Below are 25211 nucleotides of genomic sequence, written 5' to 3'. Positions count from 1 at the left end.
TAAACACCAAAGTGCTTCTTTCTCCCCATTAACATCTAATCATGTCTACCCAGCATTGCAGATTGACACATCGGCTCATTCAAAACTCTGAGGGTTGACCATAATATTCCCAACACCCACTTTTTTAGGTATGTGCAAACTCACAGCTTTGCTAAAAAAACATTTCCCTTCATTTCCAGTCGACCCCGCTAAGTGTCCAGGCGAGAAGTGCTTAGATCTTAATCCCTATCTGAAGGGCACAATCTCCAGATAATACGACATACTACAGAATGTTAATCCGCCTTCCTGGGCAACATATCATTGAGCGTATCCACACCTCATCATTTTGCATGAGGCACAGGTTCATTCAGTTTAAAGTTTTGCACACATATCCAAAGTTTGACCCCTAAGTGTTTGAGATGCCACCAGAGTCCAACGACTGTGGGACACATGGTTTGGTCATGCCAATCTTTGTGTAGGCTTCTGGGGACCCCATTTTTGAGGCATTTCCACATATGTGTAATATGACTATTAGCCCCAACCCATTCAATGCTATTTTTGGAGTGCTTCCCCTTGATCAGAATGTTACCAAGCATCAGGCGAATGCGAAAGCATTGGCCTCGCTGCTGGCGCGCCGCCTTGTCCTCTTTCACTGGAAGTCTGCAAAGCCGCCCTCCTTATGCAGTGGGTTAAGGAGTTAATGTAATCTCTGCCTCTGGATAAAGATTAGGTACACTGTGCTTGGGTCCCGACAAAAGTTAGACTAAACCTGGTCTCCATTCATACAATACGTGGAGAGCCTGTCTTTTACACAGTGTCACTTGTATATTTTAGTAAGCAGTCATGTCTGTTCTAGTGGCCACATGTTGTGCTGATAAGATTCAACTATAATTATGAATTTGATGTCACTTTTTCCATTGTTTTTGTTTCTATTACTGTTAACGTTTTGGTCTTATTTAATTTAATTTTCTGTGATAACCTTGTATGATACCTTGGTGGGTGGGTGGGTGGGATGGGTGGGAAGTAGGGATGGGTGAGTGGGTGGATAGGGGTTGGGGATGTTGTACTGTTTTTCTGTTCTCGTATTCTGAAATTCTATCAATAAAGGAAGAAGCAAAGGGACAAAAAGAGCAATAAACCGATAATAAGCTATTCTTTTCATTGCTGTTACCACTCCTCTCTCTCATTCGCATGCATGCTCTCTTATTCTGCCTGTCATTGGCTGTGCTAGCGTCTAAGGTCTGAGCCAAATATAAATCAGAGAGTAATGACTTCCTACAGATGAATGGTAGTAACAAGGCGCAGTAAACATAGTGTGTGATCGAAACTGAACTGGGTTTTACAAGGAGAACAAACACACATCACAGAAAACCATGTCTACAGTGCCTTCAGAAAGTATTCATACCCTTTGACTTATTCCACATTTTGTAGTGTTACAACCTGTGTTACAATTCAGAATGTATTAAATATATGTTTTTTCTCACCCATCTTCACACAAAACTGAGTAATGACAAAGTGAAAACATTTTCAGAAATGTTTGCATATGGATTGAAAGTTAAATACAGAAATATCTCATTTACATAAGTATTCACACCCCTGAGTCAATACATGTTAGAATCACCTTTGGCAGGGATTACAGCTTTGAGTCTTTCTGGGTAAGTCTCTATGAGCTTTGCACACCTGGATTGTACAATATTTACACATTATTCTTTTAAAAATTATTCAAGCTCTGTCATGTTGGTTCTTGATCAAGTCTTGCCATAGATTTTCAAGCCGATTTAAGTCAAAACTGTAATTAGGCCACTCAGGAACATTCAATGTAATCTTGGTAAGCAACTCCAGTGTGTATTTGGTCTTGTATTTTAGGTTATTGTCCTTCTGAAAGGTGAATTTGTCTCCCAGTGTCTGTTGGAAAGCAGACTGAACCAAGTTTTCCTCTAGGATTTTCCATGTGCTTAGCTCTATCCTGTTTCTTTTTATCCTAAAAAACTCCCTTGTCCTTTCTGATGACAAGCATACCCATAACATGATGCAGCCACCACCATGCGTGAAAATATGAAGAGTGGTACTCAGTGATGTGTAGTATTGGATTTGCCCCAAACATAATGCTTTGTATTCAAGACATAAAGTTAATTTCTTTGCCACATTTGTTTGCAGTTTTACATTAGTGCCTTTTTGCAAACAGGATGCATGTTTTGGAATATTTTTATTCTGTACAAGCTTCCTTCTTTTCAGTCTGTCAATTAGTTCAGTATTGTGGAGTAACTACAGTACAAAGTTGTTGATCCTCAGTTTTCTCCTATCACAGGCATTAAACTCCGTAACTGTTTTAATGTCACCATTGGCCTCATGGTGAAATCTCTGAGCGGTTTCCTTCCTCTCTGGCAACTGAGTTAGGCAGGGTGCCTGTATCTTTGTAGTGACTGGGTTTATTGATACACCGTCTAAAGTGTAATTAAGAACTTCAACATGCTCAAAAGGGATATGAAATATCTGCTTTGTTTTTTTATTTTAACCATTCAATAGGTGCCCTACTTTGTGAGGCATTGGAAACCCTCACTGGTCAATGTGGTTGAATCTGTTTTTGAAATTCACTGCTTGACTGAGGGATCTTACTGATAATTGTATGTGTGGGGCACAGAGATGAGGTAGTCATTCAAAAATGATGTTAAACACTATTATTGCACACAGAGTGAGTCCACGCAACGTATTACTGTATGTGACTTGTTAAGCACATTTTTATGCTTGCCATAACAAAGGGGTTGAATACTTGTTTAACTTTGACATTACGGGGTATTGTGTGTAGACCAGTGACACACACTCAATTGAACCCATTTTAAATTTGTGCGGGAACACAACAAAATGTGGATAAGTAAAGAGGTGTGAATACTTTCCGAAGGCACTGTATATACATCCAGACGAGGTTGTCTTGTTTGAAGTCAGAGAAGCTTCACGAAGGCAGTCAGATAGGATTTCCAACCTTCCTGGATGCAAAATTCGAAAGTCTCCAGCTTCAGTCAAAGGGGATCTGACTTGGTGAGTAACATCTTCCTTATCAATAAATAAGATGCTTTATCAAAGGTGTTCTTTCTCTTAAATCCTACTCTCAAGACAGTATGAATCAATCCATGTCAATGAAACATGATAGGACATCTTTTTCTTCTTCTTCAAATCAATCTTTTTTCTCTGTTTTCCAAGACGGATCTTGACAGGTATGTTGTAAAAGACAGTATGGACCCCCTTGGTGCCAGGGCCACTGCTCAGCAGCTTATAGGAGAGTGATGTTAATATGACTGGTCTATCTAACTCGTCCGCATACACTCTGGTAGTGGGCAGAGGACCATCCATCTGTTCAGGGTGACGATACTCTCAAGCAGCCCCACGGCCACCTTAGATGAACCGAGTACTATGCGGATTTCATACCTGCACACACACACACACACGCGTACACATGCAAGCAAGCAAGCACGCACACAAACACTGTCTCACACACTCTGGCAAACAGGTCATATACTGGTCTGCAGCTCGCCGTTGAGCAGCGCTGCGTTGCGCGTTTCGGCGGTGACGTCTTTGACCATGCGCGTCCGCTCCATGCGGCTGTCGCTGCGCTCCGCCTCATCCAGGCCCGCCACCTTCTTCAAGCACAGAACGTTCTGAAAGCTCTTCTTGAAGTTGTCCGACAGGAAGGCGTACAGGATGGGGTTGGCACAGCTGTTGGCGTAGCCCAGCACCACCACAAACTCAAAGGTGCTCTTGAGGACAGGCGTGGTGTTGATGGTGCCCGTCACCGAGGTGACGTTGAACACGTAGAAGGGCAGCCAGCAGAGCACGAACATGGCCACTACGATTGACACCATTCTGGTCACCTTCCTCTCCGAGCGCTTACGCTTAGTTGAGCCCACGCGCATGCCTGACGACTTCACCTAGTGGCCGGGGAGAGAGGGGACACATCCTTTGTTATTGGTACTACCTTCATCGATGCCGCAACTGTACCTACAGTGCCTTCAGAAAGTATTCACACCCCTTGACTTTTTGCACATTTTGTTGTGTTAGAGCCGGAATTCAAAATGTGAATAAGTCATAAGTCAAGCGGGGTGTGAATACTTTCTGAAGACACCGTATCTCTATAATTCTAGATTATAGGTCAATAAATACTATATCAGAATAGATGGGAGAACTTCACCAAAGAAGTAAAAGATGAATGAACTTGAGAATAAAACACTATTAATAGGGAGGAGGAGCTCACCTTGACAATGATAAGCAGGTAACAGAGGCAGATGATGGTGAGCGGCAGGAAGAAACCCAGGAAGAAGGTGTAGAACATGAAGGCCGTCTGATAGGCCTCCTGAGGCTCTGGCCACACAATGGTACATACCCACGCCTCGTTCTTATTGGGCATCAGACCGCTGAAGATCATGATTGGCAGGTTGACCAGCAGGGACACTCCCCACACGGTCAGGTTGATGATCTTAGCCACGCGTGGCTTCCGCCACTTGGTGGACTTTATGGGGTGGACCACGGCCAGGTAGCGGTCGATGCTCATGACCGTGAGGCAGAAGATGCTGGTGAACTGGTTGAGGCAGTCCACGGTCATGACCAGACGGCAGAGCACAGAGCCGAAGGGCCAGTGGACCAGGGCCAGCTGCATGGCGATAAAGGGTAGACTCAGCATACAGAGGACGTCAGCCACGGCCAGGTTCAGGATGTAAATGTTAGTGACTGTTTTCATCTTAGCGTAGCGCAGGATGACATAGATCACCAAGGTGTTGCCCGTCAGGCCCACGGCGCAGACCATGAAGTAGATGAAGGTAATAACCACGGAGCTGGTCTTGTCGAAGACCTGTTGGGTCTCGTCAGGAGTGTCATTCCGGGACCCCTGGTCGGACTCGTTCCCTGGGAAGTAGCTGTCATAGTACAGGGGCTCGGGGAGGGAGAGGTTGGGGGATGATAAGAGGAGAGGCCAGAGATCCATACTGACAGGGAGGAGGGCTGGGTTGAGTGTGTTTCAGGGTTGAGATAGGGGACACTAGTGTCACATCCCACCTGAGTGCACAGTACATAGAGAGAATGGAGAGAGAGAGAATGGAGAGAGAGAATGGAGAGAGAGAGAATGACAACAGAGCAACACCATGGTGAAGGAGAATACATTCCTTCCAAGCACCATGGCAACTGTTAACCCATACTATATAAGGGTTTATGACTGTCTTTCAAGCAACATGAAGTTACTTAATAAAGCCTGCCCATCACTTATAGGCCCCCACACAATACACTTGCAGGCCCCCACACTCCTCCTGTAGGGCTTTCTGTGTGTTTTTTTATTTTTTATTTTAACTTTAATGTGTTGAACGGTTGGGACTTTATACCCTTGTGTCTCTTCCACTGTGTCTAGCAGCAGCTATGTGTACTGTACATACTGATGACAAATGTTGATTTAATTGATCTGGATTGGACAAACAACCTCAAGTTGATGTTAGACCCTTTGGGAAAACAGCCATTGATTCCTCAGCAGAAATAAATGATGGATAGGATCAGCGCTATGCTATAGTTTTAGGCTATGGTGCATTTGCCAATGCTACCCCCAGAGGATGGGATTCCTCTGGGTGTTGTAATGAAACTACTTTCTGATGCAAATGATTCAATTGTTTTGCACTAAACTGTTTTATTTATTGATAAGGACCAGACAATGGCAAACTAATGTTGAACCCGTTCATTGACTATGTGTTTGTGGTTGCTGAGAGATGATTTACTTAGAAAAACAAAACCATTGGGAATGTTTCATTATGGGATAAAATATATTTGCAGGGCACAGGTCAAGATTTGATGTTGTTATTGTTTGGCATCTATGGATCCGGGTTTATTGCGCAAATGCAGGCATTCTATTGGATTGTTCTGGAGATGAGGAGCTGGGTGCACTACATGGGCAACCTTTGCGCTCTAATTACAGACAGTGGCAGTCATTTTCTTAAGAGAGGTTTTGTTTTTATATTGTAGATCTTTTTAAAACGTACTCAGTAGGCAATTGTGAGAAAAATGACTAGATTGTTTTTTTTAATCAGAAATTAGATTACACTTGTTCAGTATTGATTATATTTATTTAATCAGAAAAATTGGTCTCATAAATGCAAGGTGGTTATGATTAGTCTGTCTTCTATCATTCTAAAATATGTCTCACGCCAAAACAGACTTCACATTGTAATATTTTTGTTCAATATTGTTAGAGAGGTTATTTTATATTCATTTATTGTTTGATCTGTTTGCCTACCAAAGATGGACAATAACATTAAATGAATTGTTTAAGTCAAGTAAAATGGTGATACATTGCAGGCATTCAAATTCTACAACACGCACAATGGCACACAAACGCGCACGAGAAGTAACCTTGATTAGACTAAAAAATTACAGATGCGCTGTCACAATTTACTTCAGGTAGAACATTTAACAGAAGGTGTCAATTGAACTAAAGTTTCCGATAAAAAAATATATACATTAGTTATTCATATGGTAGACTATTACTATTATTGAGCATGCCTTTTGCAAAAACCAAGATCACAGTTAATTGGCTTATTATTTGTTAATAGCACATATACAATTTCAAGATGTATGTACAGGTTAAACTTACCTTTATTTGTAAACTTTAACGTCACATTAGGTCCATTTTGGAATGGTTTAATTTCAACCAAGAGTTTTCTGACCATCACTGAAAATCCAACGGAAGGCAACAATCTGCCCTGTGGCTTACACTTAACATATAATGCACCTGTTCTCCCATTGCGCACAGTGGTATTTTGTGCGCCAAAGTGGTGACGGTCATTGCCACATAACAGGTATGTCTAATATGTCAAATAGGCAATATAGTATATATTACATTTTTCTTTGAAATACCTCAGCAATACAAAATTGTGTAAATCATTTGTAGATAGTTTTGAATAACTGATGTATCCAAAAGTAGCTTACTGGCGCTGAATCCGTGGCCAGAGCTAATGCGAAATCTGTTCTAGCAGGAGGACTGATGCACAAAGAAGAGCGCAGCCTGTTCAGCGCTCAGATTCACTTCTGCGATGAGTGGAATTGGATGATGGATGAGTGCGCGTTTTCTTCAGGTTTAGTCTCTGCATGCAGATGGAGCTGCGGATCCGCTATACTCTCGCCCCCTCCTCCCTCCCCTCCTCACCAAACTCCCCCAACAGGGTTAGGGTTGTGCGTCAGTGTCTGGACATCGACCTGCGTGGAGGAAACTGCCATAGAGTTCCTCGCTCTCATATTTTGTAGGGGGATATGTGCTCATACTAATGACCTTAATTGTAACGGTTGCCTCAGTCACCCAGACCGGAGCATTTTCTGTGTTTATATGAGAGCTACAATACGACAGATTGAGTGCAACCAGACGCTATATTGAACCACGAAAGGAGAAATTCTTCTGAAAAGATTTGGTAGCCACAAGCGTTCTCTAGACCTAAACACTGTTAAAAGTCTTGAAAAAAGTAAACAAACTCTCCAGTAAGCCTTCACCCACCAAGACAACAGTTTTGGAGTTAACATAGAGGAGATATCAAAGTAAGTGTTAACTGTTAGCAATGGAGAAAGCCACACAGACCTTGGTATATACATGTACATATTTTTTAAAGTCATGCAATCCTACTAATTTTGCCATGGGGCAGAGAAAGAAAATGTGCACTTTTACAGCTAATTTCCTGCAGTTCTGCCAATTTTGCAATGGGATGGAGAGACATTTTTGCAGTTTTAAAGCTAATTTCCTGCACTTTTACACATTTTGCCAATACTTATACCATGTTAATGATATCTGAGTGAGAGTGACTAACAAAATCAATGGGGGCCCCCTGGAGGTCAGGGCCCCTGGGTTCTTGCCCTGCGTGGTATTCGGCCATGATTACTGCAAGTTTAGATGGCTGGCTAAACTAACTACCAATCTAAAAATTGTTATCTGACATGACTAATTAAGTGACTGTCAATGACTGACATAACAAGATAAAAACTGCTGAAGCACAGTCAAATGTTGAAATTGTAACTTGTGTATTCTACTATTCTAACTCTCAACAGTAAATTGAGAGCCCTAGTGGCCGGGGCCCTTCGGAGAGAGAAAAAAGAAATTTCAATAGTTAAATGCACTTTGAGATGAACATTGAGGGATGGAATCTTATAAGAATGTTGAAAAAAATACTATAAGTATCTACTCATGTCAATTCTATTCAAAAGCCTATACAATATAAATATAATATAATTCAGGTAACTGGTACCTTCCATCCTGCCACAGCAGACACTGCCAGTTTTCAATTTCAGTAGTGACTGTGGGTTTCTCTACTCTGGAACCAACCTGGACTCAGGGGTAGACATACTAAACTAAAATCTTATGAATGACAATTCATACAATATGTTACGAATTTGCAATACATATGTTACGAATTCCAAGTTGTTGTGGCTAACATTAGCTAAGTGGCTAGTTGGCTAATGCTAACATTAGCTAGGTGGCTAATGTTAGCTAGGCTAAGGGTTAGGGGTGAAGGTTAGGGTTAAGGTTAGGAGTTTGGTTAAGGTTAGGCTTAGGGGAAGAGTTAGCTAACATGATAAGCTGTTGCAAAGTAGTAAGTAATTGCATAGTTGCTAATTAGCTTAAATAAAAAAGTTGTCCGTGATGAGAGTCGAACCTTTGGTTTGCTAGAAGTTTGGTTGCTAGAAGTTTGCGTTATACATCCACCTTCCTTCCTTCCTTCCCTCTCTCCCTCCTTTAATGTTTGCCTTAAGTAATCATCTGTCTTATGTAACCATATCATACTAATTTGAGTGTCCTGCTGGAACACATACATCTACACTGTAACAAATTCAAACATACACTCTGACCAATCCAACGAGCCAAACAGCCTGCCCACCCATTCCAAGGTGTCCACCAGGTCCTAAAGCACATGTCACTTTTTTTTTTTACAGCCTTCAATTTCACAATTCTTTGACCATCAAAAGGTTGGCGGCTAGACCAAAAACATTCAGGGCTACAGCCCCGGAAGCCAACCCCTAACAATGGCGATGCTGCTGGACCAACAGTGACCACCGTTTCAAATCTCTGATGCATAAATTATGTCTATTCTACAAAATGTGGGTATTTAAAAACCCATGCTCTTTTACAATATCAATGTTTTGTGATGAATAATTTTGCATCCTGAAGCTTCCCATCCTTCATTGGTGGCCTTAGCAACATTACAAATGAAAGTATTTTGAAACTGAAATGATCTATCTCATAACCACTGACAGTTGTTTGTAAGGATGCTTGAGTGGATGTGTGGGGGCTTGCACCAGGATTGATGGCCAGAGGCTGTGGGGAACTACTTTGCATCTGAAGGACACCCCGCTCTGGGCTGAGTTGGAGGCATGTCATCTTCACATCTCGGGTCATCTGCTTTTTACTTCCCACATGTCCACAACATTGATTCTCTCTTTGCTCTCTATGTCTTCCCTCGCAAAACGTTGCAGAGAGTGGTGAGAGTGTGGTGCCTTAAGAGGACCCGTTGTGATTCTTTGACACCACAGGACCGGGACACACAAGGATTCCGATATCGTCATGGCCATGGTATGCATTGACTCTCCAAATAGTACAGCCCCTTTGCAGAGTCAGGGCAATTCTATGATAAATATTTTCCAGGAATGTGCTAAACAAATCTCTTGTTTCAGAAAGTAGCAATTGCAATGCCATATCTTCATATTCATTTAGAGTTGTATTCTTGGGTTAAATCCAAATGGTACCATAGAGCAGGGTTTACCAAACTCTACCCTGGGGTCCCCCCTTGACGAAACATTTTGTTATTTGCCCTAGCACTACACAGCTGATTCAAATAATCATTCATCGTCAAGCTTTGATTATCAAATCAGCTGTGTAGTGCTAGGGCAAAAAACTAAATGTGCACCAAGGGGGGACCCCCAGGGTAGAGTTTGGTAAACCCTGGCATAGAAGAGGGACTCTATGTATGGCAGAAAACATTTACAAAAAAAGTTTTTTTGCACTGTAATTACAGAACATGTCCATAATACATCTGCCACTGATAGTGGAATGATAGTGTTTCACAGTGTTGTGATTGGCTGTGATATTTGGCTATTAATTTATCCCGCCGGTGCGGCATCTGCTGTCAAACTGTTCTGACTTTGTGGCCGTGATATCTAGTGGAAATTAGCCTGTTTGCTACAATTCTACACTGTTCACTAAATTTCAGTTACAGTGCATTCGGAAAGTATTCAGAAACATTCCCCTTTTCCACACTGTGTTACGTTACAGCCTTATTGTAAAATTAATTAAATAAAAACATTTCCTCATCAATCTACACACAATACCCCATAAACACAAAGCGAGAACAGGTTTTTAGAAATGTTTGCAAATTTATAAAAAACTAAAACAAAAAATACCTTAGTTACATAAGTATTCAGACCCTTTGCTATAAGTCTCGAAATTGAGCTCAGGTGCATCTATAACGACACAAGGCGAGACCCAGATGCAGACACAGGAGGCAGATGGTTTGAGTCTCTGATATTTATTGAACAATGAGGGGAAGGCCAGAGACAGGCAAGAGTTCATAACTAGGTCAGGGTCAAAACAGTACAAGGCGGCAGGCAGGCTCGAGGTCAGGGGCAGAAAGAATGGTCAGGCAATCGAGCTCAGTGTCAGGGCACGCAAAAGGTCAGGACCGGGAGGACTAGAGAAAAGAGGCTAGGAAGAACAGGAGCTTGGAAAACACTGGTTGACTTGGCAAGACAAGACAGACTGGCAACAGACAAACAGAGAACACAGGTATAAATACACTGAGGGTAATAGGGAAGATGGGTGACACCTGGAGGGGGGTGGAGACAATCACAAGGACAAGTGAAACGAAACAGATCAGGGTGTAACAGCATCCTGTTTCCATTGGTCATGCTTGAGATGTTTCTACAACTTGATTGGCGTGGTAAATTGGTTAGACATGATTTGGAAAGGCACACATCTGTCTATATAAGGTCCCAAAGTTGACAGTGCATTTCAGAGCAAAAACCAAGCCATGAGATCGAAGGAATTGTCCGCAGAGCTCCGAGACAGGATTGTGTCAAGGCACAGATTTGGGGAAGGGAATCAACAATGTTTTGCAACATTGAAGGTCCCCAAGAACACAGTGGCCACCATCAATTGTAAATGGAAGAAGTTTGGAACCACCAAGACCCTTCCTAGAGCTGGCCGCCCGGCCAAACTGAGCAATCGGGGGAAAAGGGACAGGGAGGTGACCAAGAACCCGATGGTCACTCTGACAGAGCTCCAGAGTTCCTCTGTGGAGTTTGGAGAACTTTCCAGAAGGACAACCATCTCTGCAGCATTCCACCAATCAGGCCTTTATGGTAGAGTGGCCAGACGGAAGCCACTCCTCAATAAAAGGCACATGACAGCTGCTTGGACTTTGCTTAAAGGCACCTAAATAACTCTCAGACCATGAGAAACAAGACTATCTTGTCTAATGAAACCAAGATGAAACCAAGATGGAAAACAAGCGTGACGTCTGGAGGAAACCTGGCACAATCTCTACGGTGAAGAATTGTGCTGGCAGCATCAGTGGCAGGGACTGGGAGACTAGTCAGGATCGAGGGAAAGATGAATGGAGCAAAGTATAGAGAGGTCCTTGATGAAACCCTGCTCCAGAGGACTCAGGACCTCAGACTGGACTTGTAGCGTCATACCCAAGAAGACTCGAGACTGTAGTCACTGCCAAAGGGGCTTCAAAAAAGTACTGAGTAAAGGGTCTGAATACTTATGTAAATGTAATATTTCAGTTTTTTTTACTGTTTAGTACATTTGCCAAAATATCATCAAACAAAAAAAATCTTAGTCATTATGGTGTATTGTTTGTAGATTGATGAAGGATAAAAACAATTTAATCAATTTTAGAATAAGGCTTTAACATAACAAAATGTGGAAAAAGTCAAGGGGTCTGAATAATTTCAGAATGCAATGGATATCTGCCTGAGGATGAAAAATTAGGTGCTGTGTGTGTGTGTGTGTGTGTGTGTGTGTGTGTGTGTGTGTGTGTGTGTGTGTGTGTGTGTGTGTGTGTGTGTGTGTGTGTGTGTGAGAGAGAGTCATTGATGACAGCTGATAGCTATTAGACATGGATTGTGTAATTGAACTTTATTGATTAATTTCCCACCCACACTCCCATGGTGGCCATTATTATTCTTTACTGCTGTCTGTCACCGGCAGTTAGCAGCTGCTTCTAATTACTGAAGAAGAGGGAAGGTTGGATCGCATCTAGCAAAAATAACAAGGAAAACTAATCGTCTGCAACATTAAGCAAAGTCTTTAATTAAAACCTTATTGGAGGATGACCGTTCAAATGTTTTATTTGCACTGACCCTCATGGACCCATTTCCAGAATCCCATAATCCCTACAGATTTGCACATCATAGAGCTGCACATATACAACCTTAGAGTCAGTCTCTCTTCCTTTGATGTTGTTCAAACCCAGAATGAGCAAACATGCCCCTATTGACCCTTGACATTGATCAAGCTCGCTTCAGAAAAACTTCAGAATCTTTTGGAATGTCTTCCCTTTGCAATATGAACTCGTAAAAACAAAAAAAAAACAAGCGACAATGTATCAGAAGCACACAAGTTTGAAATCTGCCAGTGAACCCTTAAAGAGGGGCACATTTTAACCAGTGGAACTCCTCTTAAAACTTACTGTAAACGCTGCACATTTTATATTTTATTGCTTCTTTAACATAGTCCACATGCCAGACACAAGTCAGTCCAAGGCCCTAGTTAGCAGAGTGATATACTACGAAGCAAGCTAGATCTACTTAGGCTTTTATAAATCTAGCTTCACATTCCAGGTCAGGCTTCATCCTACGAAGGTCGATATAGCTTGTCCACTTGCCGCTAACTCTAGCAGGCTTGTATCGTCGCGTGCATGTCGCACATGGCTAGTTGAACGGCAAACTCTTCATTGAGACAATGCTGAAACATCAATCCATGGGCAAGTCAGCGCCACATTTTCAGTTGTTCTGAAATCAAAATGAATGAAAAGTTACCTTGCACATTCAGCAGGCTATGGTGTGAAATAGGCTTTTAGAAGTGCCATCTTTATTTTATGACTTATTTTTAATGCCGTCTTTGGTGTGATTTGGTGTGCTTCTCAATGCACAAGTACCCTTTTCCCACTCCCGTCGCTCCTTCTTCCATCTGTGGAACACCTTGTTGAGTTGTGGCCATAGACGTATAATTCCTAGAAGGATTTTGGAACCTCTAAACCTGGGAATTTCACTGTTAAACCCATGGGTACGCTAACGATGGGTGACAGTCTTGACTTGAATGGGAGATATTCCATAAAAACACGCCACTTCAATACAGATGTATCGAAGTGCTGTGTTTTTAGGGAGTCCCTTGACTGGGAACTGCCATCTATGGATTATATTTCTATGGTTGGTTGCGGCTGTCAGTTTGCCTTTCACACATTTCCAAATACAAACGTGCAAAAAAACCCGTTACATTTGGAAGCAAATGCTGTCATCACTAAGTGTGTAATGTGACATGTATTCTAACATTACACACGACAAATTTGATTAATAAAATATTTAAATCAGTCGTCTTCGTCAAATGAAGGTGATGATGACAATCTTTGTGAGAGGGAGGGTATTTCATTTTATTGGTCCTCAACTCGTGGCTCAGCACCTCCAATCTTCCCACGGCCATGGAAGGATTCGTTGTCATAGAAATTCACCTGGCTAAAAGGTAAGCCACTTTCATGGTCTTGGTCATCTCGAGTTGAAGTCAGAGCTGACCAAAGTTACTAAACTAACTCTGCAAACCTGATTCGTAGAATAGGGCTCAGGTCGTAAATATTTAGTCTCAGAGCAGCTCTACACTAGGCTTCACAGAGAACCACAAATTGTAACAAAGTTGGTCAGAACATCTCATAGTGCAAACTCACCACACAGTTCACCACAAGCAAACTGTTTATACATGGAATGTACAAAATATTAGAAACATATTGTTGCACTTCCTAATATTGAGAGGCACCCCCTTTTGCCCTCAAAACATCCTCAAGTTGTCCGGACATGGACTCTACAAGGTGTCGAAATTGTTACACAGGGATGCTGGCCCATGTTGACTCCAATGCTTCCCACAATTGTGTCAAATTGGCTGGATGTCCTTTGGGTGGTGGACCATTCTTGATACATGCCGGAAACGTTTGAGTGTGAAAAACCCAGCAGCGTTGCAGTTCTTGAGACACTGAAACCGGTGCACCTGGCACCTATATTACCATACCCCGTTCAAAGGCATTTCAATATTTTGTCTTGCCCACTCACCCTCTGAATGGCACACGTACACAATCCATGTCTCAATTGTCTCAAGGCTTGAAAACCATTCTTTAACCTGTCTCCTCTCCTACATCTACACTGATTTGAAGTGGGTTTATCAAGTGACATCAATAAGGGACCATCGCTTTTACCTGGATTCACCTGGTTAGTCTATGTCATGGAAAGAGCAGGTGTTCCTAATGTTTGGTACGCTCCGTGTGAACCAGGAGGCTATAGTCATACACACATACTGTATAACTATGGAAGTAGTTCACTAACTTGAGCCTCACAGATGATTTATTTTTGTAACGAACCTAAGTAGAAAAACCCAACATTGTGATTTGTATGTTTTAATGGAAAATTCCTTCAGTTAGCTTTCTCTCATGTGAGATTTTATATTTAAAACAGGAAGGTGATGATACAGTAGTGAGTAAGGCAGTGAGTGAGATTCAAGCAGCAATGTGTAATACGTATCCATAAACAATATTTGTAAACTGTGAAACTAATGTGCAACATGAAAGCAACTACAAAAAAATGTGTTGATGACGATGGTTATGATTTGAATTATGACGATGATTATACCATCAATCTCTAGCTTGTATTTTTTTGGTCCATTGTCTTGATAAAGAATCAGTTGCTTGATCATAAAGTTTACATAAAGTAATACATTTTTCATTCATCTTCCTCCGTCAGGAAAACTCATTATATTTCATTTAGGCAAAAAATATATATAACTAATACAAAATGTACCCTGTTAAGACTGAATAACTTAAAAATATTAAGCCACATACAACAAGCATTTTAATAAGTATAAACCATCCATAGTTACAGTATGAACATTCTTACTCTATGAACATCCAATAGGACTAATCTTGGGATGAACCAAACACCTTTTCGTCTTGTCCTTCGTATCTCACCCCAAACAGTTCTGTAGTAAGAATTTCCCCTAAAGAAATCAACTCTGAGCTGACTTCCATGACAACCATGACATCACCCCAAAAGTCATTGAGTCAACTTCTGTGGGTCTTCTGGGAGCTCATTGTCTTGGCCAGCAACACATAGCTGCTATCTTGTTTACATGCCACCTTTCACCGCCTCTCTGTTGTCGCATCATTTATGCTTCATTTCATGAGTTATGGAAAATCAAATGACCGAGGTGTGCTAGAGCAGCGGGGCCAACGCACAACAGCTGTGTTAGAAGTCAAATCTGAGGAAAAAGCCAGAGCAGAGCGGAAATATAAAGTACATTATCCAGTAGAAAAACAACAGCTGTACAGAAACACTTGTATAGAAAAACACTAATCTTTACCGACCTCCTTATATACACAATAATGAAGGTAATAATTGATAGGGCAAGTTTGCATACGGTACATACGTACACAAAAAAGTTTCCACATTTACATATTGTACCTTGAGGCTGATGTGAATTTTTTTTTCTGGCTTCTCTACGCCACCACACTGATGTCCCTCCCGTTCGTGTCATTGAGGTCATAGCGCTCCGTGTCAGGGTTGCAGTGTACGCTGGGAGACCTTTTGGTGGGGCAGAGGAGGGTGAGGAAGTGGCGTCCAAAGGATTCGGAGAGGCAGGCGTACAGTATGGGGTTGGCACAGCTCCAGGAGTAAGACAGCAGCACCACGAACTCAAAGCCCCTGGCGAAGGTCAACACCAGGTCCATACGGTAGAGAGAGCAGAAGTTGAAGGTGTAGAAAGGCAGCCAGCACACGCCGAACACCAGCACCACTGCCACCACCATCTTGGTGACCTGGGTCTCTAGGCAATGACTCTCCTGGCTTGGGGAGCTGGCCTGGCAACGGTGAGTCCTCAGGGTGACCACCAGGGCAGTGTAGGAGACAGTCATGACCAGGGAGGGCAGAGCGAAGCCCAGGACAAAAGTATAGCTGAGGAAGGCAAGCCACCAGGAGTCAGAGGTCACGTGGGGGTCCACCGTGCACAGGCCGTCCCTGTCCGAGAAGTGAATGGCCATGGGGAGGACAGGCAGCAGAGAGAACAGCCACAGGAAGCCGCTGACAATCTTGGCCCGCCTAGGCGTGCGCCAGCGGGCGAACCGCAGTGGGTCGACCAGCGCCATGTAGCGGTCAATACTCATCACGGTCAGGCAGAAGACGCTGGTGAACTGGTTGATGCCATCCAGGACCATGACCAGCTTGCAGGCCAGGTCCCCAAAGGCCCAGTGGTTCTGGAAGTTCTGGATGGCGATAAAGGGGAGGCCCACCATGAATAGGGCGTCGGCCAAGGCCAGGTTAAAGATGTAGACCGTGGTGGCGGAAGCCATCTTGTCCAGCTTTAAGACGGCCACGATGACCAGGGTGTTCCCGGCCAGCCCTACGATGCACACAACCAGGTAGAGAACAGCCATGGTCACACTGAACACATCCAGATCCTCCTGCAGATAGATGTCCTCGTCCAGGTAACTGGCGGTGGGGGCTGCGATCGACCCCGCATTGTAAAACATTTCTGAGGTGAATGAGGAGTCCATCTTCGCTTCAATACCTCAGTTTTTCAATACTTGGTTTGGATAAGTTGTGGAGAATGTGAAAAAGATGAAAGACGATTTTTTTTAAAAGGTGTTAAAATAGTCACAATAACAGTGGGTTAGAATTCAAAAACGTTCCTGTCTTTCTATCTTTTCCTCTGCGAACAGCTTGACAGTGCCTGTCCACCATTAATATCCACATCACAAAAGTACCCCCAAAACCTGGCTGCTACTTAGCCCAAAAAACATCCAATCTTTAAAGAGAGGGAATGTTTGTGGTCATATGCTGTCCAAATCAACTATCTCTTTTTCCTCTAAAACCTTTCAAGTTGAGTCGTGTGGTGTTTTGGAGGAAGCATTCTCCGTGATGAGAAACTCACACCCAAGTCAAACGGAGCCCTTCAGTGAAATGTGGAGTGTGCCAGACGGCTGGACGCTGTGTGTGAGAGTGCTTTTATATCTCCCCCCGCAGTGCTAAAGTGTGTGTCTGCCGCCGCGAGCCCCGTCAGTCAGCGTCCCTCTGGCTCTCCTGTGAGGCTGATAAGCTCCCTTGGCTCTCCCGGACCCGCTTTTATGCTGTTTCCAAGGTGCAGCTGGCCCCATCTGTTACAATACTTTTGTTTTCATAACTGAACCTTCTCCAGAAAGTGCTCTCCAGCTTTTTTTTTCTTCCTCTCCTCCCTTCACCCGCCCCCACCCCCACCCCCACCCCCACCACACACATCCAATCCTTCTCTCTCACCAACACCACCACTCTGCTCTCCTATACTTCCCTTACAGTTCAGTGTGGGGTCACTCTGAGCTGAACTACCCCCACACTTCCACACACATACCCCACCACTTCCCAGCTAGGGCCACCCACCTTCAAGATTGGCTCTAATGGATGAACTGTTGACAGGAATGAAGCCCCTGTCAGTTTTTCAGGGTTGTTGTTTTTTGGTCTTTGTCTTGTACTTTTCTCTCTGATTGGCTTTGTTCCATGGCAGTTCATTCATCACGGAGACAGCGAGAGAGAGAGAGAGAGTGTGTGTGAGAGAGTGACAGAGAGAAAGAGAGAGAGGATGTGGCCCATTGTGGGTGGGGGGATGGCAGGCGGGTAGATAGGAGGCAGGATGAATGATTGCCTCTGTCCTGTTTCCCCTCAGACACGCATAGCTGGAATACCCCGGCAGCCCACCGACCCAGGAGCCGCATAGCACAGAACAAACACATCAACACGTCCCGCACATCATCAACACATCCAGGTGCCAAAGTGGTTCAGGCGAGTGGAACATTCAGTACCATCATAGTTACCGATCTGATCCACTATCCCCTGTATATGAGAATAATTTATTTTCCTAAATGCTCACTTTCCATTCCCCACACCCATTAACTCCTAGTGCATGGCATTTTACAGGCCTCTGTAAAGTGAGAAATGCCTTTGTAGTCTTGGTACAAGATACCAGATCAGGTACCTCCCCAGAGGAGTAGTAGCCGACTTCAAAGACGTAACCTCTTTAGAGACACTCGGTTTCATGAAGCTAAATGTTCTGAATTTCTCAGGCATTGGATTTCACGGATAACTTTGTCATTCTATTATGATGGACAAGACACATAGTGTATCTGAAATGTCCTTACTAAAGTGCAGAGGTGTTTGTTTGAGATCAAATACAGTCAAGTTCACGAACACAGAACCCACAGGCCACCTTGATTCTTCCAGATGACAATAAGTGGCCTTTAAGATAAAACACCAGGGACATCACCTGTGCCTTGTTACATGGGTCGTTACATCTGTTACATGGGTCTTTCTACGAAAATTTTGTTTTTTGACCAGACAATTAAAAAATATATATTGAACAAAAATATAAACGCAACATGTAAAATGTTGGTCCCATGTTTCATGAGCTGAAATAAAAGATCCCAGAAATGTTCCATACACACAAAAAGCGTATTTCTCTCAGATTCTGTGCACATCTCTGTTAGTGAGCATTTCTCCTTTGCCAAGATAATCCATCCACCTGACAGGTGTGGCATATCAAGAAGCTGATTAAACAGCATGATCATCACACAGGTGCACCTTGTGATGGGGACAATAAAAGGCCACTCCAACATATGCAATTTTGTCACACAACACACTGTCACAGTTCTGAAGGAGCGTGCAATTGTCATGCTGACTGCAGGAATGTTCATTTCTCTACCATAAGCTGCCTCCAACGTTGTTTTTGAGAATTTTGCAGTATGTCCAACCGGCCTCACAACCGTATAACGTGTAACCACGCCAGCCCAGGACCTCCACATCCGGCTTCTTCACCTGCGGGATCGTCTGAGACCAGCCACCTGGACAGCTGATGAAACTGGGTTTGCACAACCGAATAATTTCTGCACAAACTGTAAGAAACCATTCTCAGGGAAGCTTATCTGCATGCTCGTCGTCCTGTAGTTCGTTGTCGTAACCGATTTCAGTGGGCAAATGCTTACCTTCCACGACCACTGGCACTCTGGAGAAATTAGCTCTTCAAAGATGAATCCCGTTTTCAATTGGCGTCCTGTGGCAAGCGGTTTGATGAAGTCTACGTTGTGAACAGAGTGCCCCATGGTGGCGGTGGGGTTATGATAGGGGCATGAATAAGCTATGGACAACAAACACAATTGCATTTTATCGATGGCAATTTGAATGCACAGAGATACCGTAATGAGATCCTGAGGCCCATTGTCGTGTGATTCTCCCTCCATCACCTCATGTTTAAGCATGATAATGCAAAGCCCCATGTAGCAAGGATCTATACACAATTCCTGGAAGATGAAAATGTCCCAGGTCTTCCATGGCCTGCATACTAACCAGACATGTCACCCATTGAGCATGTTTGGGATGCTCTGGATTGACGTGTACAACAGTGTGTTCCAGTTCCCGCCAATATCCAGCAACTTCGCAGAGCCATTGAAAAGGAGTGGGACATTCCACAGGCCACAATCAACAGCCTGATCAACTCTATGCGAAGGAAATGTGTCACACTGCATGAGGTAAATGGTGGTCACACCTAATAGTGACTGGTTTTCTGATCCACACCCCTAACTTTAAAAAAAGGAGTCTGTGACCAACAGATGCATACCTGTATCCCTAGACATGTGAAATCCATAGATTAGGGCCAAATTCATTTATTTCAATTGACGGATTTCTTTATATGAACTGTAACTCAGTAAAATCTTTGAAATTATTGCATGTTGCCTTTATATTGTCATTTAATATATATTAGTCAGATAATCATTAACCTCTTAACAATAGAAATCAACATAAATGACAGCTTAATGTATTTGGATATTTTTACTATATTAAATAACCAAAAAATGCTTGTGTTGCCTTTTGTCACTGATGTTACCTACAGTTGAAGTCGAAACTCAGTTTTTCACAATTCCTGAAATTTAATCCCAGTAAATATTCCCTGTTTTAGGTCAATTAGGGTTGACACTTTATTTTAAGAATGTGAAATGTCAGAATAATACTAGAGAGAATGATTCATTTCAGCTTTTATTTCTTCATCACATTCCCAGTGGTTCAGAAGTTTACATACACTCAATTAGTATTCGGTAGCATTGACTTGAACTTGTTTAACTTGGGTCAAACATTTCGGATAGCCTTCCACAAGCTTCACACAATAAGTTTGGCCCATTCCTCCTGACAGAGCTGGTGTACTTGAGTCAGGTTTGTAGGCCTCCTTGCTCACACACACTTTTTCAGTCAGCCCACAAATGTTCTATAGGACTGACGTCAGGGCTTTGTGATGGCCACTCCAATACCTTGACTTTGTTGTCCTTAAGCCATTTTGCCACAACTTTGGAAGTATGCTTGGGGTCATTGTCCATTTGGAAGACCCATTTGCGATCAAGCTTTAACACTGATGTCTTGAGATGGTGCTTCAACATAGCCACATAATTTTCCATTCTCATGATGCCATCTATTTTATGACGTGCACCAGTCAATCCTGCAACAAAGCACCCCCACAACATGATGCTGCCACCCCTGTGCTTCACGGTTAGGATGGTGTTCTTCGGCTTGCAAGCCTCCCCCTTTTTCCTCCAAACATAAAAAAAATTATAATATTTCACCTTTATTTAAGCAGGTAGGCTAGTTGAGAACAAGTTCTCATTTGCAACTGCGACCTGCCCAAGATAAAGCAAAGCAGTGTGACACAGACAACACAGAGTTACACATGGAGTAAACAATAAACAAGCCAATAACACAATAAATAAGTCAATGACACAGTATAAAAAAAAGTATATATACAGTGTGTGCAAAAGGCATGAGGAGGTAAACAATAAATAGGCCATAGGAGCGAATAATTACAATTGAGCAGATTAACACTGGAGTGATAAATGTGCAGATGATGATGTGCAAATAGAGATAATGGTGTGCAAGAGAGCAGAAAAGTAAATACAAACAGTATGGGGAGGAGGTAGGTAGATTGGATGGGCTATTTACATATGGACTATGTACAGCTGCAGCGATCGGTTAGCTGCTCAGATAGCTGATGTTTAAAGTTGGTGAGGGAAATAAAAGTCTCCAACTTCAGCAATTTTTGCAATTCGTTCCAGTCACTGGCAGCAGAGAACTGGAAGGAAAGGCGGCCAAATGAGGTGTTGGCTTTGGGGGTGATCAGTGAGATATACCTGCTGGAACGTGTGCTACGGGTGGGTGTTGTTATCGTGACCAGTGAACTGAGATAAGGCGGAGCTTTACCTAGCATAGACTTATAGATGACCTGGAGCCAGTGGGTCTGGCGACGAATATGTAGCGAGGGCCAGCCAACTAGAGCATACAGGTCGCAGTCGTGGGTGGTATAAGGTGATTTGGTAACAAAACAGATGGCACTGTGATAGACTGCATCCAGTTTGCTGAGTAGAGTATTGGAAGCTATTTTGTAGATGAGATCGCCAAAGTCGAGGATCGGTAGGATAGTCAGTTTTAATAGGGTAAGTTTGGCGGCGTGAGTGAAGGATGCTTTGTTGCGAAATAGAAAGCCGATTCTAGATTTGATTTTGGATTGGATTTGATTTGAAATAATGATGGTCATCATGGCCAAACAGTTCTATTTTTGTTTCATCAGACCAGAGGACATTTCTCCAAAAAGTACGATCTTTGTCCCCATGTGCAGTTGCAAACCATAGTCTGGCTTTTTTTATGGCGGTTTTGGAGTGGTGGCTTCTTCCTTGCAGAGCGGCCTTTTAGGTTATGTCGATATAGAACATGTTTTACTGTGGATCTAGATACTTTTGTACCTGTTGCTTCCAGCATCTTCACAAGGTCCTTTGCTGTTGTTCTGGGATTGATTTGTAGATTTCGCACCAAAGTAAATTAATCTCTAGGAGACAGAACACGTTTCCTTCCTAAGCGGTATGATGGCTGCGTGGTCCCATGATGTTTATACTCGTACTATTGTTCGTGGTACCTTCAGACGTTTGGAAATTGCTCCCAAGGATGAACCAGACTTGTGGAGGTTCAGGCTGATTTCTTTAGATTTTCCCATTATGCCAAGCAAAGAGGCACTGAGGTTGAAGGTAGGCCTTGAAATACATCCACAGGTACACCTCCAATTGACTCAAATGATGTCAATTAGCCTATTAGAAGCTTCTAAAGCCCTTACATAATTTTGTCATTTTCCAAGCTGTTTAAATGCACAGTCAACTTAGTGTATGTAAACTTCTGACCCACTGGAATTGTGATACAGTGAATTAGAAGTGAAATAATCTGTCTGTAAACAATTGTTGGAAAAATTACTTGTATCATGCACAAAGTAGATGTCCTAACTAACTTGCCAAAACTATAGTTTGTTAACAAGACATTTGTGGAGTGGTTGAAAAACGAGTTTTAATGACTCCAACCTAAGTGTATGTAAACTTCCGACTTCAACTGTACAGTATATTTGATTTGACAATTTTATCACGGCACTAGGCGAGACACAGAGTGCAGATGGTTGGAGTCTTGCAATATTTATTAATCCAAAAGGAGTAGGCAAGAGAATGGCCGTGAACAGGCAAAACATCAAAACCAGATCAGAGTCCAAGAGGCACAGAGTGGCAGACAGGCTCATGGTCAAGGCAGGCAGAATGGTCAGGCAGGCGGGTACAGAGTCCAGGAACAGGCAAGGGTCAAAACCAGGAGGACTAGAAAAAGCATAATAGCAAAAAGCAGGCGAACGGGAAACCCGCTGGTTGACTTGGAACATACAAGACGAACTGGCACAGAGAGACAGGAAACACTGGGATAAATACACGGGGGAAAATAAGCGACACCTGTAGGGGGTGGAGAAAATCACAGGGACAGGTGAAACAGATCAGGGCGTGACAAATTCAGGCTTTCCATAATGTAACTTGACTATTTAATTCACATTTATCAAAAAAGACAGAAAAGCATTATGATACAATTAGTTCGTTTTTGTTTAGTAATAATTTACTTCCACCATAACACATTTTTCTATAATAACACCAGTGACAGTAACACCAGTGACAAGTAACACCAGTGACTAATCTTCCGACTACTTCATTAAAACCAGCAGGAACTGTTACACCAGTGATGGTAACACCAGTGCCAAATCTGCAGAAAATATAGAATATCTAAGATGGCGGCCACAGTAGCTCAAACCACACTCCTTAAATTGTAAATAAATCACCTAATCATGTGATTTGGGCAATTATTTTCCCCTTACTGTAATCTTAAGGCTATGCATGAAATTACCAAATTAAATCATCAAATTGCTAACATACAGTACCTTCGGAAAGTATCTCTTGACTTATTCCACATGTGTGTTACATTCTGAATTCAAAATGTATTAAATTGATTATTTGTATCACCCATCTACAAACAATATCCCATACTGACAAAGTGAAAACATGTTTTTAGAAATATTTGCAAAGGGATTGAAAATGAAATACAGAAATATCTAATTAACATAAGTATTCACACCTCGGAGTCCATACTTTATAGAAGCACATATGGCAGCGATTACAGCTGTGAGTCTTTCTGGGTAAGTCTCTCAGAGCTTTCCACACCTAGATTGCGCAACATTTGCCCATTGTTCTTTTCAAAATTCTTCAGGCTCTGTCAAATTGGTTGTTGATCATGGCTTGCCAACCATTTTCAGGTCTTGCCAAAGATTTTCAAGCAGATTTAAGTAAAAACTGTAACTTTGCCACTCAGGAACATTCACTGTCTTCTTGGTAAGCAACTCCAGTATAGATTTGGCCTTGTGTTTTATGTTATTGTCCTGCTGTAAATTAATCTCCAAGTGTCTGGTGGAAAGCACACTGAACCAGGTTTACCTCTAGGATTTTGCCTGTGCTTAGCTCCATTCCATTTACTTTTTATCCTGAAAATCTCCCGTCCTTAAAATGTTTTAATATCAACTAAATAGTGTAAAAAATAGTGAGTATCAATCTCCATGTTTTCAAGCATAGACATATCTGATATGTGCAGAAAGCTTAAATTCTTGTTAAGCTAACTGCATTGTCCAATTTCCAGTAGCTATTACAGTGAAAGAATACCATGCTATTGTTTGAGGAGAGTTCACAATTATTATTTATAAACCAATTAGGCACATTTGGGCCGTCTTGATACAAAATTTTGAACAGATATGCAATGGTTCATTGGATTAGTCTAAAACTTTGCACACCGATAAGTACAGTGCCTTGCGAAGGTATTCGCCCCCCTTGAACTTTGTGACCTTTTGCCACATTTCAGGCTTCAAACATAAAGATATAAAACTGTATTTTTTTGTGAAGAATTAACAACAAGTGGGACACAATCATGAAGTGGAACGACATTTATTGGATATTTCAAACTTTTTTAACAAATCAAAAACTGAAAAATTTGGCGTGCAAAATTATTCAGCCCCCTTTACTTTCAGTGCAGCAAACTCTCTCCAGAAGTTCAGTGAGGATCTCTGAATGATCCAATGTTGACCTAAATTACTAATGATGATAAATACAATCCACCTGTGTGTAATCAAGTCTCCGTATAAATGCACCTGCACTGTGATAGTCTCAGAGGTCCGTTAAAAGCGCAGAGAGCATCATGAAGAACAAGGAACACGCCAGGCAGGTCCGAGATACTGTTGTGAAGAAGTTTAAAGCCGGATTTGGATACAAAAAGATTTACCAAGCTTTAAACATCCCAAGGAGCACTGTGCAAGCGATAATATTGAAATGGAAGGCGTATCAGACCACTGCAAATCTACCAAGACCTGGCCGTCCCTCTAAACTTTCAGCTCATACAAGGAGAAGACTGATCAGAGATGCAGCCAAGAGGCCCATGATCACTCTGGATGAACTGCAGAGATCTACAGCTGAGGTGGGAGACTCTGTCCATAGGACAACAATCAGTCGTATATTGCACAAATCTGGCCTTTATAGAAGAGTGGCAAGAAGAAAGCCATTTCTTAAAGATATCCA

General features: G+C 42.4%; 2 protein-coding genes and 1 long non-coding RNA gene across 3 annotated transcripts; 1 reads left to right on the top strand and 2 right to left on the bottom strand.

Moving 5' to 3' along the window:
• Positions 1-2697: 2697 nt before the first annotated feature.
• On the bottom strand, positions 2698-7093 carry LOC110499045 (somatostatin receptor type 2). Its single transcript, XM_021575877.2, has 3 exons — positions 6599-7093; positions 4226-5022; positions 2698-3902 (listed from the first exon to the last, which is right to left on the bottom strand). The coding sequence occupies exons 2-3, from the start codon at positions 4949-4951 to the stop codon at positions 3486-3488; spliced, it is 1143 nt and encodes a 380-aa protein (XP_021431552.1). The 5' UTR covers positions 4952-5022; positions 6599-7093; the 3' UTR covers positions 2698-3485.
• Positions 7094-7202: 109 nt separating this feature from the next.
• Positions 7203-18591, top strand: LOC110499047. The gene is made up of 3 exons (XR_002469907.2): positions 7203-7533; positions 9460-9556; positions 17936-18591. It is a non-coding gene; the product is annotated as an uncharacterized LOC110499047 (long non-coding RNA).
• Positions 15078-17449, bottom strand: LOC110499046 (somatostatin receptor type 2-like). The gene is made up of 2 exons (XM_021575878.2): positions 15706-17449; positions 15078-15502 (listed from the first exon to the last, which is right to left on the bottom strand). The coding sequence occupies exon 1, from the start codon at positions 16791-16793 to the stop codon at positions 15741-15743; it is 1053 nt and encodes a 350-aa protein (XP_021431553.1). The 5' UTR covers positions 16794-17449; the 3' UTR covers positions 15078-15502; positions 15706-15740.
• Positions 18592-25211: the final 6620 nt, after the last annotated feature.

This window comes from Oncorhynchus mykiss, chromosome 20 (genome assembly GCF_013265735.2).
Source record: "Oncorhynchus mykiss isolate Arlee chromosome 20, USDA_OmykA_1.1, whole genome shotgun sequence".
Taxonomy (NCBI): Eukaryota; Metazoa; Chordata; class Actinopteri; order Salmoniformes; family Salmonidae; genus Oncorhynchus; species Oncorhynchus mykiss.
This window is presented reverse-complemented; position numbering and strand designations above follow the sequence as displayed.

Coding starts and splice junctions, on each gene's coding strand:
- LOC110499046 (XM_021575878.2), bottom strand. CDS start 16,793: ATGGACTCCTCATTCACCTCAGAAATGTTTTACAATGCGGGGTCGATC.
- LOC110499045 (XM_021575877.2), bottom strand. CDS start 4,951: ATGGATCTCTGGCCTCTCCTCTTATCATCCCCCAACCTCTCCCTCCCC. Junction 3,903..4,225: donor ACCTGCTTATCATTGTCAAG/GTGAGCTCCTCC, acceptor CCCGGCCACTAG/GTGAAGTCGTCAGGCATGCG.